The following is an 18,271-nucleotide window of genomic DNA, read 5'->3' on the forward strand; positions in this document are numbered from 1 at the left end:
ATCCAACTCATCCAATGGCATAAATCAATTGTCAACTCTAGATCTTCCCATCTCAAGTAAAACCCCTTCTTGACCCCTCTCCTGGACAAGCTCACTGAGGGGAGTGAGCCTCTATGTCATACACTATCCCAGGATAAGTGCAACATCAGAAAGGACATACAATGGTTCCAGACACTGCCATACACCTCCCCCCAATGCCAAAGGAGGGAGTGACTTGCGCACAGACATTGTGGAGACAAGTAATCGGTTCCCCATTAATCACGCCATCCCTTCACAAGATTTAAGAATAGGTAAAGACACATTCACATATGAAGACAATGTTCCATCCGGTCCTCTTCCCTTTCTGATATTCTGTATAGCACCAGAGACATGTAAAAGACAGGCCTGACCTCTCCCCTCTCTGGGCCCCAAGTGACTGAGCCCCAGCTGAGGGAAAAGTGCAACTGCCAACACCAAAGTCCAAAGGGATGCATTCTAATAACAAGTATATCACATCAGCATATTATGCAGATAAGACATCTTAATTATTGTACACCAAGTCAGAACCGTAGGATAAATTAAGAGGTGGAAATAGACCAAATTATTAGGATGAGGCACATGGGCTACTAAGAGCTTACTACACAACATAAACTTAGAATTATTTTCTTAGCTACAGTATACATAATTTCCTGGCACTTTACAATTATGGAGCAGCATACAAGACATTTTTGAAATCATCTCATTGTGCTGTGCTCACTTGAACAAGGAGGTGGCGCTGCTGTCCTTTGTGGGCAAATTTTGTCATCAAACTTTGCCATCGAAGTCTGGCATTTTCTGGATTTATGGTGCATTCAAGACAACTGGGAACTCTGAGAAAAAAAAAAATCTTCAGGTCGTAGCTCCAGAAAATCTTCAGGTCGTAGCTCCAGAAAGAGGCCAGAGTTCCCCATTTACAATTCAGAGTTGGATGAAAGTTCAAAACTTTTTTTCCCCAGTCGTAGCTCATTTTTCCAGAGTTCCCAATTGTCTTGAACTCACAGTTAGCCACTGATTCCTTCCAAACCACTTTTAGTTGAATTTACGATTTCCAACTTGTTGTGTAATGTTTATGTCCAATGGCCGATGAGAACCGATACATTTTATCTATATTGTTTCTTCATTATTTCTCTTCATATGACAAGGATTAAAAAGGATTTGCCAGTAGATTGTTGACTTAATTCATGATGATGACTGCTAGTTAAGATATTGAAAGTATGATGATGTTGAAAGTATGAGATCCAAACAAAGCTACTGTAGATATAACGTGATTTGACATCATTTTATGTGTGGCCTATGACCTTCAGCCTTCTTGGATGGGCACTTCTAATGTAACTCTATGGCAGCATCCAAGGGGCTAGAATGTTCTAAGTCTACCCTTAGACTTGGTGGTGATGTAGTGTCCCCATGAGTGACAGAACACTGAGCCAATCACAGCGCAAAGCTCCATATCTTCTGCTGGCTTGCACCACCACCACAGAAAGCACTGAGCTAGGCCGAAACACCTGCATTTTGGAGCTCCGTTCCTCAAGAAAACAAAGAGACCATGTTTGTACGCAGCTTTATTACCTCAATGATATATATACACAATTTTACGTTGTTTGCAAACTGATGTGACACGTATTAAAAAACATATTGTATTTTAATTTGATGTTTTGCAAAAAATGTGGGGCTCAAAACAGGTTAACTAGTGTCAGTGGTTGGCAAAATACAATACACCCAGCTGATCTAATGCAAAAAAAGTAGAATTAAAAACATGGACCTGGGTTGTAGTGCTGCTTGTATTCTTGGCATTCTTGACATCCAGACAGCTGATGTTCAGAAAGAGCGGCAAAATCTGGATTCCTACAAATCAGCTGGGTTAGACAATCTGGACCCTCTCTTTGTAAAATTATCCGCCAAAATTGTTGCAACCCCTATTACTAGCCTATTCAACCTCTCTTTCATATCGTCTTAGATCCCCAAAGATTGGAAAGCTGCCGCGGTCATCCCCCTCTTAAAAGGGGGAGACACTCTAGACCCAAACTGTTATAGACCTATATCCATCCTGCCCTGCATTTCTAAAATCTTTGAAAGCCAAGTTAACAAACAGATCACAGACCATTTTGAATCCCACCGCATTCCCACCGAATCTCACCACATTCTTATCGCCAGACTCAATAGTCTTAACTTCTCAAATGACTGCCTCACCTGGTTCACCAACTACTTCTCAGATAGAGTTCAGTGTGTCAAATCGGAGGGCTTGTTGTCCGGACCTCTGGCAGTCTCTATGGGGGTGCCACAGGGTTCAATTCTCGGGCCGACTCTTTTCTCTGTATATATCAATGATGTCGCTCTTGCTGCTGGTGATTCTTTGATCCACCTCTACGCAGACGACACCATTCTGTATACATCTGTCCCTTCTTTGGACACTGTGCTAACAAACCTCCAAACGAGCTTACACACCATACAACACTCCTTCCGTGGTCTCAAACTGCTTTTAAATGCTAGTAAAACTAAGTGCATGCTCTTCAACCAATTGCTGCCCGCACCCTCCTGCATCACTACTCTGGACGGTTCTGACCTAGAATATGTGGACAACTACAAATATCTAGGTGTCTGGTTAGACTGTAAACTCTCCTTCCAGACTCACATTAAGCATCTCTAATCCAAAATTAAATCTAGAATCGGCTTCCTATTTTGCAACAAAGCATCCTTCACTCATGCTGCCAAACATACCCTCGTAAAACTGACTATCCTACCGATCCTTGACTTCGGCGATGTCATTTATAAATTATTCCACAACAGTCTACTCAGCAAATTGGATGTAGTCTATCACAGTGCCATCCGTTTTGTCACCAAAACCCCATATACTACCCACGACTGTGACCTGTATGCTCTCGTTGGCTGGCCCTCACTACATATCCATCGCAAAACTCACTAGCTCCAGGTCACCTATAAGTCTTTGCTAAGTAAAGCCCCGCCTTATCTCAGCTCACTGGTCACCATAGCAACACCCAAAGTCTGGCATGCGCTCCAGCAGGTATATTTCACTGGTCATCCCCATAGCCAACCCCTTCCTTTGGCAGCCTTTCCTTCCAGTTCTCTGCTGCCAATGACTGGAACGAATTGCAAAAATCACTGAAGCTGGAGTCTCGAACTTTAAGCATCAGCTGTCAGAGCAGCTTACCGATCACTGTACCTGTACACAGCCAATCTGTAAATAGCACACCCAACTACCTCATCCCCATATTATTACTTACCCTCTTGCTCTTTTTCACCACAGTATCTCTACTTGCACATCATCATCTGCTCATCTATCACTCCAGTGTTAATGCTAAATTGTAATTATTTCGCCTCTATGGCCTATTTATTGCCTACCTCCCTACTCTTCTACATTTGCACACTGTACATTGATTTTTCATTTTTTCCCCCTATTGTGTTTATGTGTAAATGTGTTGTTATTTTTGTCGCACTGCTTTGCTTTATCTTGGTCAGGTCGCAGTTGTAAATGAGAACTTGTTCTCAACTGACCTACCTGGTTAAATAAATGTGAGAAAAAAAATGCATTCATCATTACAATGCCCTACTCATCGAGCTGTTTGACCCTTGTGAATCTCCGTAGTGTAACTAGGAAGGGATTTGGTTACTAAGCGAAACGGGAAGAGAGAAATCTAAGGATTTTCTTTAGCCGCAAACTAACATAACTTTGACATTATATTTTGGAGAGGGAACGTTGACTGGTAAGCAATTTGATGCAAAAAGTACTTTTGTAAAGACAAATGTCGATTAGCACTTTACGCTAGCTAACTTTTGTTAGGACTTTACTGATGGCGTCATATTTTGAATCTAGCTAGCTACGCTATCTACTGTAGCTAGCAAGTAACGGCTTTGTCCATTGCTTTTGTCTAACAGAAGCAGTTGGATCCGTTTCTAAATAGGTAACTGAATAGAGTTTTCCCATCTAGATCTATATGGCTCTACCAACCCTCTCTGCCCACTGGCCTAGTCGAGTTCGTTCTCTGGAAAGACAGATGATGCGGCACTGCCGGCAGCGGGAACAGGAGGCATGTTGGCGGCAGCAATGGGAGATGAACTCGAAGTACTACAGACAACAGAACGTTGTAAGCAGTAAGCAGGCACACTGGAGTTCTCGTCAATCATACCAGGAGAGGTAGGCCTAATTCTCAAGGGCTGTATTGTTTGTACTTCAGAAACGGATAATTGACTGAGATACTATGATGGGAATTAGGCTATAACTAATTTCATGCTTAAAAAATGTCCTGATTCTCCAGTCGTATTGATCCAACTTTTCTTGTAGTGGCAATAGTTCAACAATGATAAGAACACCATCAGTAGATCTAATGGATGATACTTGAAAACCATTATCACTAGTTAATGATTATCTCCTTTCTCTCCCATCCATCAGTATGTCAGCATACCACAAAGAGAGACTGAAAGAGGAGAAGGTGGTGAGTCTGGAGAAGCGCAGGGAGCGTCTCAGGACCCTGCTCCAGAAGGAGCGGGACCAGCTTGAGGCTGAGTTACGGGATGTTGTCCCTGACAGGAGTACACTGACTAGGCAACTGGTGGACAAGACCGAAGACCTCCGCTCAGGCCGAGAGGAACGAAGGAAGAAGGTATAGAGGCACCAACCTCATCCGGTTTATTCCTCAAAAACAAATAAGATACACGAGCACTGAGCTGGCAGAGCGCATGACCATTGACATATGATTTTTGTTGTTTTACTATTCCACCACACAGCTAGCAGAAGAGCTGTTGAGGGAGCACTGGAAGAAAAACAACCCTGAGTTGCAGAAGGTTAGTGGCCGACGAATTGGAGGTTTAGGATGCCATGACTAGCCATTGACAGTTCGTCACAACAACATGTGTTTCTTATTGGACAAGTCCTTCCCGTTTCAGTCCATTTGGTGCATAATGAACACAACACTGGTGACTAAGTGCTGTATAGTACAACTGTATAGTACACTTGATCTGGAAACCAAAGGGCTTGTGATGCAATTGTTCCATCTCGTCTGTGTATCGAATCCTGATTGAACTGTTTGTGTCTACAGGTCGAGTCAACTTTACATAAAGATCATGTGGTGAGCCAATGGCAGACACAGACCTTGGTGAAAAAACAGGTATGCGCTCAATGCTACAGCCAGTATTACCTTTTTGTCGGAGGGTTTAGTTCACTTCAGTTAGTGCGCTTTAACTCAGGTTTGAGTATTTAATTTCAAGATGGTCATTAGTATTTAAAGAGCATTCTTTCATCTGTGAGTACAGTATTCTTTTATGGAAATAAACTCCAATTAGACTACTCTTTACTCAGGGTGAAAAATAAGGCATTCCTTAAATATGTGGATATCCAATGCTTATTCAAAATAAGACAAATAGTGTAGACATATCTTAAACTGATTATCATTGAAAGACAATGAAGTGGTAAGCCAAAGTAATCCCTGCATTGAAACCTGCAGCATGAGGAGGCAGCCCAGGAGGAGAAGAGGCGCTTTGAGAACGAATACGAGACGAGTCGACGGGAGGCGCTGCAGAGGATGAAGCAGGCAGAGGAGAGAAGAAGAGGAGAGGACAGGGAGAGAGCCAAGGAGCTCCGCAAACAGATGGAAGAGCTCAAGCTCCGGGAGGAAGAGGTAAGCAAGCAGCTGTCGTTCAGTCTCTGGACACTTTAGTTCTGCAAAGGAGGAAAATGGTACTGTTAAACCATAAGAAGAAGCACTGTACATGGTGTAGTGCATTGAGTAAAGCAAGACTATGGAGACCAGTCAGACGACATATTAATAAAAATGTGTCCATTTCAGAAAATTTGTCTTGCATCTCATCTCAAAGTCAACAGCATCACCACATATACTGCGTAAATACATACAACAATATAAATCACAAGCAAAATACAACAAAAACAACACGTGGATACAGTCCATGGGGTAAGCAACATTTCAGATTCATGGGGGTGGCGGGCAGTCGTTTGTTTGATACTGGTGAGGACGAATGATTTCTGGTATTGGCAGCCTGTTGGTAAGACCTGGTAGTCCCGCATAAGCCTAATTTGGAATTGCACTGTAAATGCTGGTAGTGTGACTGAGCCCCTATGCTATCTCTGTTTCTCAGGCCAGGTGTCTGAAGAAGGAGCAGGAGGCCCTGCTGTCCCAGCGCTGGGAGGTGGAGAAGCTAGAGGAGGAGAGAAGGAAGGTGGAGGAGTGCCACAAGAAATCTGAAATGGGGTAAGTGACTCTCCCATTGGAAGAGTTCAGTCAAGGATGAAAACTATAAATAAACCATCTGGACTGAAAAACTGCCTCATGTCCAGTAGTTGTTGTTTTGTGGTTTGATCAAACTGTTTCCTTTCTCAGGCGATTCTTGACCCGCCAGTACCGCGCCCAACTGAAGAGGAGAGCCCAGCAGGTGCAGGAGGAGCTGGTTTGTCCGCTTGTTTTTTTAATTGCTCAGCTGTATGTGAATTGACACACCCTTCACCAGTGACCACTGCTTGCAATGCCTGTGTCGTTCACCAGGAGGCGGACCGCAAGATTCTGGCAGCCCTGCTAGAGGGGGAGCAGGAGGACCAGCGTCTGGAAAGCGTTCGGCGGGAGAGGGCAGTGGCGGATGCCGCCTGGATGAAGCACGTCATTGAAGAGCAGCTCCAGCTGGAGAGGGAGAGGGAGGCAGAGTTTGATGTCCTGTACCGGTCAGTAGAACCAATACTATCATGACTCCCCCTGCCAGTCTAGGTCTGACTATGGGGTGGAGATCTAAGTTTGTATTGTATAAGTTAAATTATTGGTCTTGTCAGGGAGGAGGCCCAGCGTGTTTGGGAGAAGCGGGAGGCAGAGTGGGAGAAGGAGAGGAGAGCCAGGGAGAGGCTTATGCAGGAGGTGAGTGGGCCTGAGGGGAAGGGAGGGTAGGACATGAGCAACACACCAAGGAGTGCCAAGCTTGCGTCTTTGTATCTACAGAAGACTAGAGAATCCAAGCGTCTCCTTTTCTCCCTGGAAGGTTCTGGCAGGCAGACAGCAGCAGCTGGATGTCAAGATGCAGGAGAACCGTCAGGCTCAGGAGGAGTCTCTGAGGAGGCGCGAGGAGCTGATCGAAGAGCTAGAGCTGGAGCGGCAGACCAGACGCCAAGAGAGGGAGGAGGACGAGGGTCACAGGACGGCTCGGATGCAGGAGATCAATGCACAGGTTGGCGGGGGCCTTCAAACTCCAATTCTAAAAGGATGTATGAAAGGCCTTGAACAGCCTGTGTTGACCTGGATCAGTTGTTGACATGGGTTAGAGGATGAAGCTGTCTGTGGGTCATTGTTCTCTCTCCCCTGCAGGTAGAGCAGCGGCGTCGGGAGCAGTGGGAAGAGCAGCGACAGAGGGAGCAGATGGAGGAGGTGGAGAGGGAGGCCCTGAGGTTGCAGGAGGAGGAGCTGAGGCTGGAGACTCATAGAATGGCCCAGCAGGGCTACCAGGACAAGGTACTGAACCACGGTCCTGTTCATTTGGGCACACAATATCAACATTTTTACCTGGCAGCTATACAGATAACAATTCATTTGGAAAATATACTGAACAAAAATAAACGCAACATGCAACAATTTCTAAGATTTTACTGAGTTACAGTTCATATAAGGAAATCAGTAAATTTTAATATATTCAATAGGGCTGAATCTATGGATTTCACATGACTGGGAATACAGATATGAATATGTTGGTAACAGATACAGTACCTTAAAATTATAGGGGCGTGGATCAGAAAACCAGTCTATCTGGTGTGACCACCATTTGTCTCATGCAGCGCAACACATCTTTGCATGGAGTTGATTGGGCTGTTGATTGTGGCCTGTAGAATGTTTTCCCACTTCTCTTCAATGCCTTTGCGAAGTTGCTGGATATTGGCGGGAACTGCAACACCCTGTTGTCGTGTCTTGGCTATCATTAAAACCTCTTCAGTCTCCCCCTCCTTTTTCGAACATTCTGTTAAAAATCGTGCAACATTTCAGCGTCCTGCTACTCATGCCAGGAATATAGTATATGCATATGATTAGTATGTGTGGATAGAAAACACTCTGAAGTTTCTAAAACTGGTTAAATCACGGCTGTGACTATAACAGAGCGTGTGTTTCAACGAAAAGCGCAAGAAAAACTGGTCACTGAAAGCTGAAAATAATATCCATGCGCCACTTGCATGTATTGTTTAAAGGACACCAAATTAAATATGGCCACGGATGCAATTCCTACAGCTTCCACACGATGTCGCCAAAAACGTCATTTTCATTGACAAAAATCCTTTGAGACATGACCAATAGATCCTTCATTCCATCCAGCCTACAACAATCGATTTTGGAAGAGAGAAAAATGGACATTGTTTTCTTGAGTAGCTGCTATTGAATACAGATCGCCCAGTGATCAATTTGATCGCTTATTAACGTTTACAAATACCTAAAGTTGGGTTACAAAAGTAGGTTGAAGTGTTTTGTCAAAGAATATAGGCAACTTATATCATTTTAAAAAATGACGTTGCGTGTTGGAAGAGAGCTTTTTTCCTGAACCAGACAGGCTATACAAATGGATATTTTGGGCATACATGGACGGATTTAATCGGGAAAAAGACCCAATTGTGATGTTTATGGAACATATAGGAGTGCCAACAAAGAATATCATCAAAGGTAATGAATGTTTTATATTTTATTTCTGCGTTTTTGTGTAGCGCCGGCTACGCTAATTCTTTTGTTTACGTCCCCTTCAGGTATATTGGGGTGTTGCATGCTATCAGATAATAGCTTCTCATGCTTTCGCCGAAAAGCATTTTAAAAATCTGACTTGTTGGCTAGATTCACAACGAGTGTAGCTTTAATTCAATACCCTGCATGTGTATTTTAATGAACGTTTGAGTTTTAACGAGTACATTTAGCATTTAGCGTAGCGCATTTGCATTTCCAGGTGCCTACTTGAGACGTCTGCGTCTCAAGTAGGATCAAGAGGTTAATGTTATGACAATTGTTTTATCAAATCAATTAACTATGTTTAATTATTACGTTGTTTAAATGAATCATCGCAACCATTAAAACTCATTAGCAATCTTTGGGGCACCACAGAAAAAGTTTATTTAACGAGTTACCGTTTACCTTCTATCAGTCTCATTCTGAACATTGTTGACTTCAAATCTGCACAAACCCTAGTCTCCATGATGAATTAGCGATACACAAATTGGCGTAATTATTTATTTACTAACTAAATAATCACACAGAATTACATAAACACACGGTATAGTTATTGGTTACTAACACAATGCAATGAAAGGTCCCTAGTGGACTAAACCGTTATGATGGCTTGTTACACAAACTGAAAAGGGAGGGGAATGTAAGAAAGTGGGAGAAAAGACAAAGGACTTCACTATTGTACATACAGCTGATAACTATGCTCATGGAAATACTATGCACATGAACGGCTGGCTGCTCATTCGAAAATAATTGCAATGTACATATTTACGATTGTATGCCTTTGTTGTCTCTGTGTTGAAATCGCCGGTCCATTTTCTGAAGAGTCGACAGTTGACAGAAAGTCTGGTTGTCCACCAGAGATCCCCCCTCCTTTTTAGTCGTAGCTTGTTCAGCAGCTCTGTTTCTTAGAATAGAGTGGTGAGAGGAAATTGTTCTTTGTTTCTCGTCTTCGGTCGAGTTTCCTAGACTATTTTACATATACAGCAGCAGACTGTGAATGTGTAGTCTTTAGTTTTGTAGATTTCTTAACCATTTGTAACATATTCTGCTGGCAGCTGGTCTATAGAGTCTAACGTTTCGTGATGTCCGGTTCACACCGTCCACCTGCTTGGTCTCTTTTTTTTAAATATATTTTTTATTTAACTAGGCAAGTCAGTTAAAAACAAATTCTTATTTACAATGATGGCCTAGGAACAGTGGGTTAACTGCCTTGTTCAGGGGTCTCTATTGTCTAACCATTGCAACATGTAGCCACAGCTCCATGCTCTCTGGTCTTGTAGAGATTTTCTTCTTCTCTGTTAAAAGTTTCGGAGTTTCTAGCCATTCCGTACCTTTCAGCTCACACTGTCGGTCTCGCTGGCCTAATATACATTTTGTCACGAGTCCTATTTAAGCACTCGGGGGGTAATGTCTGTGCTCACGTCGGTGTGGTGACTGAGTGGTTAAGACTTCCTATGAAAAACAATTCTCTCATTTAGAAGGCTAACATCACATTACATCTTCTCACAAATAGTTTCATATTTCTGTCAGCTATGATCCTCACCCAAAAAGGCAAGTCATGACACTGTCGTACACGTCGATCCAGAGCATCTCAAAAACAGCTCAATTTGTGACATGTCTAGTGAGTATGCAGGCCATGGAAGAACTGGGACATTTTCAGCTTCCATGAATTGTGTACAGATCCTTGCGACATGGGGCCGTGCATTATCATGCTGAAACATGAAGTGATGGCGGCGGATTAATGCAATTGTGTTCGTTGTCCGTAGCTTATGCCTGCCCATATCATAGCCCCACCACCACGCCATACACGTGGTCTGCAGTTGAGGCCGGTTGGACGTACTGCCAAATTCTTTCAATTGACGTTGGGAGGCGGCTTATGGTAGAGAAATTATCATTAAATCTTCTGTAACAGCTCTGGTGGACATTCCTGCAGTCAGCATGACAATTGCACGCTCCCTCAACTTGAGATATCTGTGGCATTGTGTTGTGTGACAACCACTATTTTGTGTAAATATCATGCTGTTTAATCAGCTTCTTGATATGCCACACCTATCAGGTGGATAGATTATCTTGTCTAAGGAGAAATTTGTGCACAAATTGAGTCGCTTTTGTGCATATGTAAAATTTCTAGCATCTTATTGCAGCTCATGAAACATGGGACCAACACTTTACATGTTGCATTTATATTTTTGTTCAGTGTATAAGCCTATTGCGGTTGATTTGGATTGATATCTTACCATGTTTGCTCTTAATTGCTAAAGCACTTGATTAGTTTTGTCCCATATTCATACTGTCTTCCTCTCATAGATTCGTAGCAGACCCCGATCAGCCTGGACATGACGATCCTGTGAGGCCAAAAAAGACACGGCACAATCATATGTTTTTATACACATTTGTCCAAAAAGTTCATCTTAATGCGTTTAGAACTCATCAAGTATTCCAACACCATGCTCGTCAGTTGCAGAAAGTGGTTGTAGAGTTTTACAAAATGGTGTGTAAGGGATAGCGTTACAATCTTGGGTTTTATGTTTATATAATCTTTTTGATTTAAAATTGTTTCATTAAAATAAATCACTGTTCCTTTCTTTGCACATTTTTCTGCTCTCATGGACGAAGCACATCACACAAGAATATAACAAACAATTACTTGGTCATTAATAGACAGAATAACTACATTATCACAAATGCAACATGAGAAGGTTAATTATAAATTACTTTTATAAAAAAAACACACAAACACTGCATCTATGATAACTGCAGGACTGACACCTATTGAAAGTCCATTCAGAACAAGAGAAGCACAGAGGGACATTTCCTTGATCACATTTCAAGTACAGTATAACACAGCTCTGAACCATCTGCTAATAATGACGACCACCCGCTGGCAGAATTGTAGAGGAGATATCTACAGGGGACATCTACAATCCTATCCAATTAGTTGCACATTTAATACAAAATTAGTAGCATTACGAAATGGAGCACAAAAACACACGGAAGAGGAAAAATGATTAATAAACTGCAGATCTAGCTATGGTCACAGCACTAACACTGTTCACACAAGCAAATAGGGCACCCTGTCTACCATCTTAGATGGTTCAAAAAATATATCACTAGAATTCAATACAAACAACATTTTGCTGGTGAAGAGCATCATTTGCCCCCCCTGAATAAGTGTTGATATGAAATAGGCATAGATAGCTGTAGATGCATTTCAAAATGGAAGCAATAACACAGGGGAGGCACATTGGCATTGCAGGGATACGCAAATGTGCACAGATGAGATGGTTCAAGTCAGTTCCAAATCTCCCAACATTCCTTCCTACACTTGCTGGAATCACATTAAATTATACATTAGAATTCCATAGTTAGGTTACAGCAGGGATCATCAACTAGATTCAGCTGCGGGACTATTTTTTTGTTGAGTACATTTTCAGGGGGCCGGAACATAAATACTAATAATTTGTAGACTGCAAATTGACTGCAAGAAGCCCAAACAGATTGTTTTTAAGTTATATATATTTATATTAAAATCACTGGAAAAATATATATATATATATATATATATATATATACACAGTACCAGTCAAAAGTTGACACACGTTCTCATTCAAGGGTTTTTCTTTTACTATTTTCTACATTGTAGAATAATAGTGAAGACATCAACTATGAAATAATACACATGGAATCATTTAGTAACCAAAAGTGCTTAACAAAGCAATATATTTTAAGTAGCCACCCTTTTGCCTTGATGACAGCTCTGCACACTCTTGGAATGCTTTTCCAAAAGTCTTGAAGGAGTTCCCACCTATGCTGAGCACATGTTGGTTGATTTTCCTTCACTCTGCGATCAAACTCATCCCAAACCATCTCAATTGGGTTGAGTGAGGTCAGGTGATTGTGGAGGCCAGGTCATCTGATTCAGCATTCAATCACTCTCCTTCTTGGTCAAATAGCCCTTACACAGCCTGGAGGTGTGTTGGGTCATTGACCTGTTGAAAAACAAATTATAGTCCCACTAAGGGTAAACCAGATGGGTGGCGTATCGCTGCAGAATGCTGTGGTAGCCATGCTGGTTAAGTGTGCCTTGAATTCTAAATAAATCAGACTGCCCTTGAAGAAACTGTCAAAGTCCTTGAAATTTTCCTGATTGACTGACCATGTCTTAAAGTAATAATGGACAGTCGTTTCTCTTTGCTTATTTGAGCTGTTCTTGCCATAATATGGACTTGGTCTTCTACCAAATAGGGTTGTCTTCTGTATACCACCCCTACCTTGTCACAATACAACTGATTGGCTCAAACGCATTAAGGAGGAAATAAATTGCACAAATTAACTTAACAAAGCACACCTGTTAATTGAAATGCATTCCAGGTGACCTCATGAAGCTGGTTGAGAGAATGCCAAGTGTGCACAAAGCTGTAAACAAGGCAAAGGGTGGCTACTTTGAAGAATCTCAAATATAACATATTTTGATTTGTTTAACACTTTTTTGGTTACATGATCCCATATGTGTTATTTCATAGTTGATATCTTCACTATTATTCTACAATGTAGAAAATAGTAAAAAAAGGAAAACCCTGTAATTAGTTGTGTCCAAACCTTTGACTGGTAGTGTGTATATACACACACACACACTTTTTTCCCCCAGAGCAAAATAAATATCTAAAAACTAAAAATAAACATCCTCTCACCTGTCAACTGTGTTTATTTTCACCAAACTTAACATTGGTAAATATTTGTATGAACATAAGATTCAACAACTGAGACAAACTGAACAAATTCAACAGAAATTTAATAATGTGTCCCTGAACAAAGCCCTCACCCTCCGATCCAACAGGTCCCAGACGTGCTCAATGGGATTGAGATCCGGGCTCTTTGCTAGCCATGGCAGAACACTGACATTTCTGTCTTGCAGGAAATCACGCGCAGTATGGCTGGTGGCATTGTCATGCTGGAGGGTCATGTCAGGATGAGCCTGCAGGAAGGGTAACACATGAGGGAGGATGTCTTCCTTGTAACACACAGCGTTGAGATGACAACAAGCTCCGTCCGGTGATGCTCCAAATTGATCCCGCTCCAGAGTACAGGCCTCGGTGTAGCACTTCAACGAAAAACGCAAATCCGACCATCATCCCTGGTGAGACAAAACCGCGACACATCAGAGAAGAGCACTTCTTGACAGTCCTGTCTGGTCCAGCGACGGTGGGCTTGTGCCCATAGGCGACGATGTTGCCAGTGATGTCTGGTGAGGACCTGCCTTACTACAGGTCTACAAGCCCTCAGTCCAGTCTCTCTCAGCCTATTGTGGACAGTCTGAGCACTGACGGAGGGATTGTGCGTTCCTAGTGTAACTCGGGCAGTTGTTGTTGCCATCCTGTACCTGTCCCGCAGGTGTGCTGTTCGGATGTATTGCTCCTGTGCAGGTGTTACACGTGGTCTGCCACTGCGAGGACGAACAGCTGTCCGTCCTGTCTCCCTGTAGCGCTATCTTAGGCGTCTCACAGTAAGGACATTGCAATTTATTGCCCTGGTCACATCTGCAGTCCTCATGCCTCCTTGCAGCATGCCTAAGGCACGTTCACGCAGATGAGCAGGGACCCTGGACATCTTTCTTCTGGTGTTTTTCAGAGTCAGTAGAAAGGCCTCTTTAGTGTCCTAAGTTTTCGCAACTGTGACCTTAATTACCGTCTGTAAGCTGTTGGTGTCTTAATAACCGTTCCACAGGTGCATGTTCATTAATTGTTTATGGTTCATTGAACAAGCATGGGAAACAGAGTTTAAACCCTTGAAGATCTGTGAAGTTATTTGGATTTTTACAAATTATTTTTGAAAGACTGGGTCCTGAAAAAGGGATGTTTCTTTTTTCGCTGAGGGGGGGGGGGCAAATTAAACCACCCATGGGCCAGGTGGAAATTATAGGCAATTAGCAAGACACCCCTAATAAAGGAGTGGTTCTGCAGGTGGTGACCACAGACCACTTCTAAGTTCCTATGCTTCCTGGCTGATGTTTTGGTCACTTTTGAATGCTGGCGGTGCTTTCACTCTAGTGGTAGCATGAGACAGAGTCTACAACCCACACAAGTGGCTCAGGTAGTGCAGCTCATCCAGGATGGCACATCAATGCGAGCTGTGGCAAGGTTTGCTGTGTCTGTCAGCGTAGTGTCCAGAGCATGGAGGCGCTACCAGGAGACAGGCCAGTACATCAGGAGACGTGGAGGAGGCCGTAGGAGGGCAACAACCCAGCAGCAGGACCGCTACCTCCGCATTTGTGCAAGGAGAAGCAGGAGGAGCACTGCCAGAGCCCTGCAAAATTACCTCCAGCAGGTCACAAATGTGCATGCGTCTGCTCAAAAGGTCAAAAACAGACTCCATGAGGGTGGTATGAGGGCCCGACGTCCACAGGTAGGGGTTGTGCTTACAGCCCAACACCGTGCAGGACGTTTGGCATTTGCCAGAGAACACAAAGATTGGCAAATTCGCCACTGGCGTCCTGTGCTCTTCACAGATGAAAGCAGGTTCACACTGAGCACGTGACAGACGTGACAGTCTGGAGACGCCGTGGAGAACGTTCTGCTGCCTGCAACATCCTCCAGCATGACCGGTTTGGCGGTGGGTCAGTCATGGTGTGGGGTGGCATTTCTTTGGGGGGCCGCACAGCCCTCCATGTGCTTGCCAGAGGTAGCCTGACTGCCATTAGGTACCGAGATGAGATCCTCAGACCCCTTGTGAGACCATATGCTGGTGCGGTTGGCCCTGGGTTCCTCCTAATGCAAGACAATGCTAGACCTCATGTGGCTGGAGTGTGTCAGCAGTTCCTGCAAGAGGAAGGCATTGATGCTATGGACTGGCCCGCCCATTCTCCAGACCTGAATCCAATTGGGCACATCTGGAACATCATGTCTCGCTCCATCCACCAACACCACGTTGCACCACAGACTGTCCAGGAGTTGGCGGGTGCTTTAGTCCAGGTCTGGGAGGAGATCCCTCAGGAGACCATCCGCCACCTCATCAGGTCATGCCCAGGCGTTGTAGGGAGGTCATACAGGCACGTGGAGGCCACACACACTACTGAGCCTCATTTTGACTTGTTTTAAGGACATTACATCAAAGTTGGATCAGCCTGTAGTATGGTTTTCCACTTTATTTTGAGTGTGACTCCAAATCCAGACCTCCATGGGTTGATACATTTGATTTCTATTGATAGTTGTGTTATTTTGTTGTCAGCACATTCAACTATGTAAAGAAAAAAGTATTTAATAAGAATATTTCAGTCATTCAGATCTAGGATGTGTTATTTTAGTGTTCCCTTTATTTTTTTGAGCAGTGTATAATGGGCTTCTTAAATTCACTTCCAGGCCGCAAGCTGGACTGGGGACCGCCGGTTTGAGACTCCTGGTTCAGATAAGGAGCATCAAAGTGGATGACAAGCCTTAAGGAGGGTATATGCGATAGTTGGGAGTCTTTGTGGGCGAGGAAGACATATCTAGAACCACAAAAAAAAAAAAAAAAAAATATATATCAAGAAGTGCGGTTTAGAAACTGCACATTAGCGACAAAGGATCTCCACAATCATCTTGTCAGTATTTGGCTGTACTGTAGATTCCTGAAATAGCTCACGACAAATCAAGTCCATAGAAATAAATCTACTAGTACAGACTCTCCCTTGCAGTTAGTAGAGCTCTGGACACTTTCCCATAGCTCAAGTTAAGTTGTCTTTTTGTCCCAATGTTTTAACTTCAACACTCTTTATAATTGCGTACATTTGTCTTTAAATAAAAAATGACATGCAAATATCACATACACATTAAAAACAGAAATAAATGTGTTTTTTTTATATATAGATTTTTTACAACAAAGTTAAAGGATGAACAATACGGAGACATTTCGGGCCTTCAGATATCTAAAAGGCCTGCGACAGGCGGCAGTGGTTATAATGGTCAGTTGCTGTTCTCCTTGGTGGTAATGGTGACAAGCTGCTTGGCCGCCTTGGCGATGTCATAGGCACACTGGATAACCTGCTGGGTGACCAGCTGCATGTCAGGCCCTGGACTTCCCTCTGGGGGCACTGCCTTCTGACACTCTCCCTGGAGCCGGAAGGCGCTGGACGTCAACAGGCGCAGGGGACCTCGCACTGTCTCCGAACGTGGTCTCTGAAAGGTGAGATGAGGTTACAGGGTTCATCACAACACACAATCAAACTTTATTTCTATACCACATTTCTAAGAGGATGCAATTCAAATTGATAAACATAAAATACAAGGTGAGGGGAAAAAGTGTTAAAAGGCCTTTGCGTGTGTGTGTGTGTGATGGTACCATGGACCGTTCAGTGAGCTTACCTTGGGAAAGAGGGCAGCCATTTCCGTCACAGCCACATGTATTCTTTCGGAGCAGGGTATAAAGCTTTAAGAGGAAAGCATCAGGAGGAGAGAGGTTAATAAGACAGACTTTTAATGTCATCATTATTTCATGGAGAAAAAAATTAACTTATATTAAAATGTTTTGCAATCCCAAAACAACCATTTTCAAAACAAGACAGATCTGAGTTTTTAGTCTAGGTGAAGAGGCAAAACACAATTCAACACTCAGAGCTACATGCTGAAAAGCAAACTGCAGTCCATTCTTCGTGTTTGGCTAATCTATTATGCTATTCCAAATATTGCATTCTGACACGGTCAAACTGCAGCTGCCATAATTACCGTAGCCTGGGTGCCAATCAGTTTCTGCACTGAGGAGTTGGCAAGAGAGCAGAAACATATTGGTACCCAGGCTATAAATCATGGGTAATATAGACAGGAATGAGGGATTAGAGCTGATTATGTGTGATGAACTATCAGCTATGACACAACAAGAAAATAAAAAATATAATTGCTCATTTGGACATTACACCATTCCCTAACATAAACACATATAGAAATAATCGTATAAAGTTGATTAGCCCTCTTATCTAATTTAGATGACTACTAAATATTCAACGAAATACCAACTAAACAAATCATTGGTACCTTGAATATCAAAAGTTTAGTTTTGAGGTAGTGGTGTTTGTACTGATGTTTGCAATGGAAGTAATGAAGAGAGTAGGTGAGTGAGTTCTTTAGGATCAACCTTACACACTAACGCCTAGCAGGCCACACATAGCAAAAGGAGGGAATCAGTCATCAGAATTTGGCAACCGAGCAGGGGTAGGCAAGACAGAGAAGGTGTGTAAGAGCGAGGGAAGGTGTGTAAGAGAAGGTGTGAGGGAGAGGGAGATGAGACACTGTGCCTAAGAAGCAGGGGCAGAGGCCAGTAAAGTACCAGGCGGCAGGATCGAGGGAGCGCAGGTTGAGGGGCTGCAGGGGAGAGGGGGCCTTCTCGGCCCAGGGCACCAGGCTGCTGAAACAGCCTAGACTGTGCCTGAGCCGGCGGACACCCTCACAAGGTCTGCTTACAGGAATAGAGGGGGAGAGACCAGAGGACCACAACACCCTCGAAATAATGACACGCGAGAGAGGACACGGGGTGGGAGAACACAGAAAAAGACAGAGGTGAAATCATAGAGGGAATAATAAAAA

General features: G+C 43.2%; 2 protein-coding genes across 14 annotated transcripts in view; one reads left to right on the forward strand and one right to left on the reverse strand.

Annotated features, from left to right (window-relative positions):
• Positions 1–3,588: 3,588 nt before the first annotated feature.
• On the forward strand, positions 3,589–11,311 carry LOC110525366 (trichoplein, keratin filament binding). 3 transcript variants are annotated; one of them, XM_021605407.2, is made up of 13 exons: positions 3,589–3,737; positions 3,963–4,168; positions 4,424–4,634; positions 4,759–4,815; positions 5,070–5,138; positions 5,475–5,648; positions 6,124–6,236; positions 6,366–6,432; positions 6,528–6,700; positions 6,806–6,887; positions 7,009–7,194; positions 7,332–7,475; positions 11,028–11,311. In XM_021605407.2, exons 2-13 carry the CDS (start codon positions 3,969–3,971, stop codon positions 11,058–11,060), a joined length of 1,509 nt encoding a protein of 502 aa, XP_021461082.1. In that variant the 5' UTR covers positions 3,589–3,737; positions 3,963–3,968; the 3' UTR covers positions 11,061–11,311. The 3 variants fall into 3 exon arrangements, with proteins under 3 accessions (XP_021461082.1, XP_036835393.1, XP_036835392.1); XM_036979498.1 differs by having other exon boundaries at positions 6,366–6,417; XM_036979497.1 differs by lacking the exon at positions 3,589–3,737 and having other exon boundaries at positions 3,944–4,168.
• Positions 11,312–16,022: 4,711 nt separating this feature from the next.
• Positions 16,023–18,271, reverse strand: part of git2a (G protein-coupled receptor kinase interacting ArfGAP 2a) — a 28,276-nt gene continuing 26,027 nt past the window's right edge. For 6 of the 11 annotated variants that reach the window (XM_021605414.2, XM_021605408.2, XM_021605417.2 and 3 more), the window contains 3 exons: positions 18,015–18,140; positions 17,057–17,120; positions 16,023–16,870 (listed from right to left, as the gene is read on the reverse strand). In XM_021605414.2, coding sequence (XP_021461089.1) covers positions 16,658–16,870; positions 17,057–17,120; positions 18,015–18,140 — 403 coding nt within the window. In that variant the 3' untranslated portion in view covers positions 16,023–16,657. The remainder of the gene's footprint in view (positions 16,871–17,056; positions 17,121–18,014; positions 18,141–18,271) is intronic. The other 5 variants (XM_021605412.2, XM_021605413.2, XM_021605415.2 and 2 more) reach the window with 1 other exon arrangement.

Source organism: Oncorhynchus mykiss, chromosome 6 (genome assembly GCF_013265735.2).
Source record: "Oncorhynchus mykiss isolate Arlee chromosome 6, USDA_OmykA_1.1, whole genome shotgun sequence".
NCBI classification, from domain to species: Eukaryota; Metazoa; Chordata; class Actinopteri; order Salmoniformes; family Salmonidae; genus Oncorhynchus; species Oncorhynchus mykiss.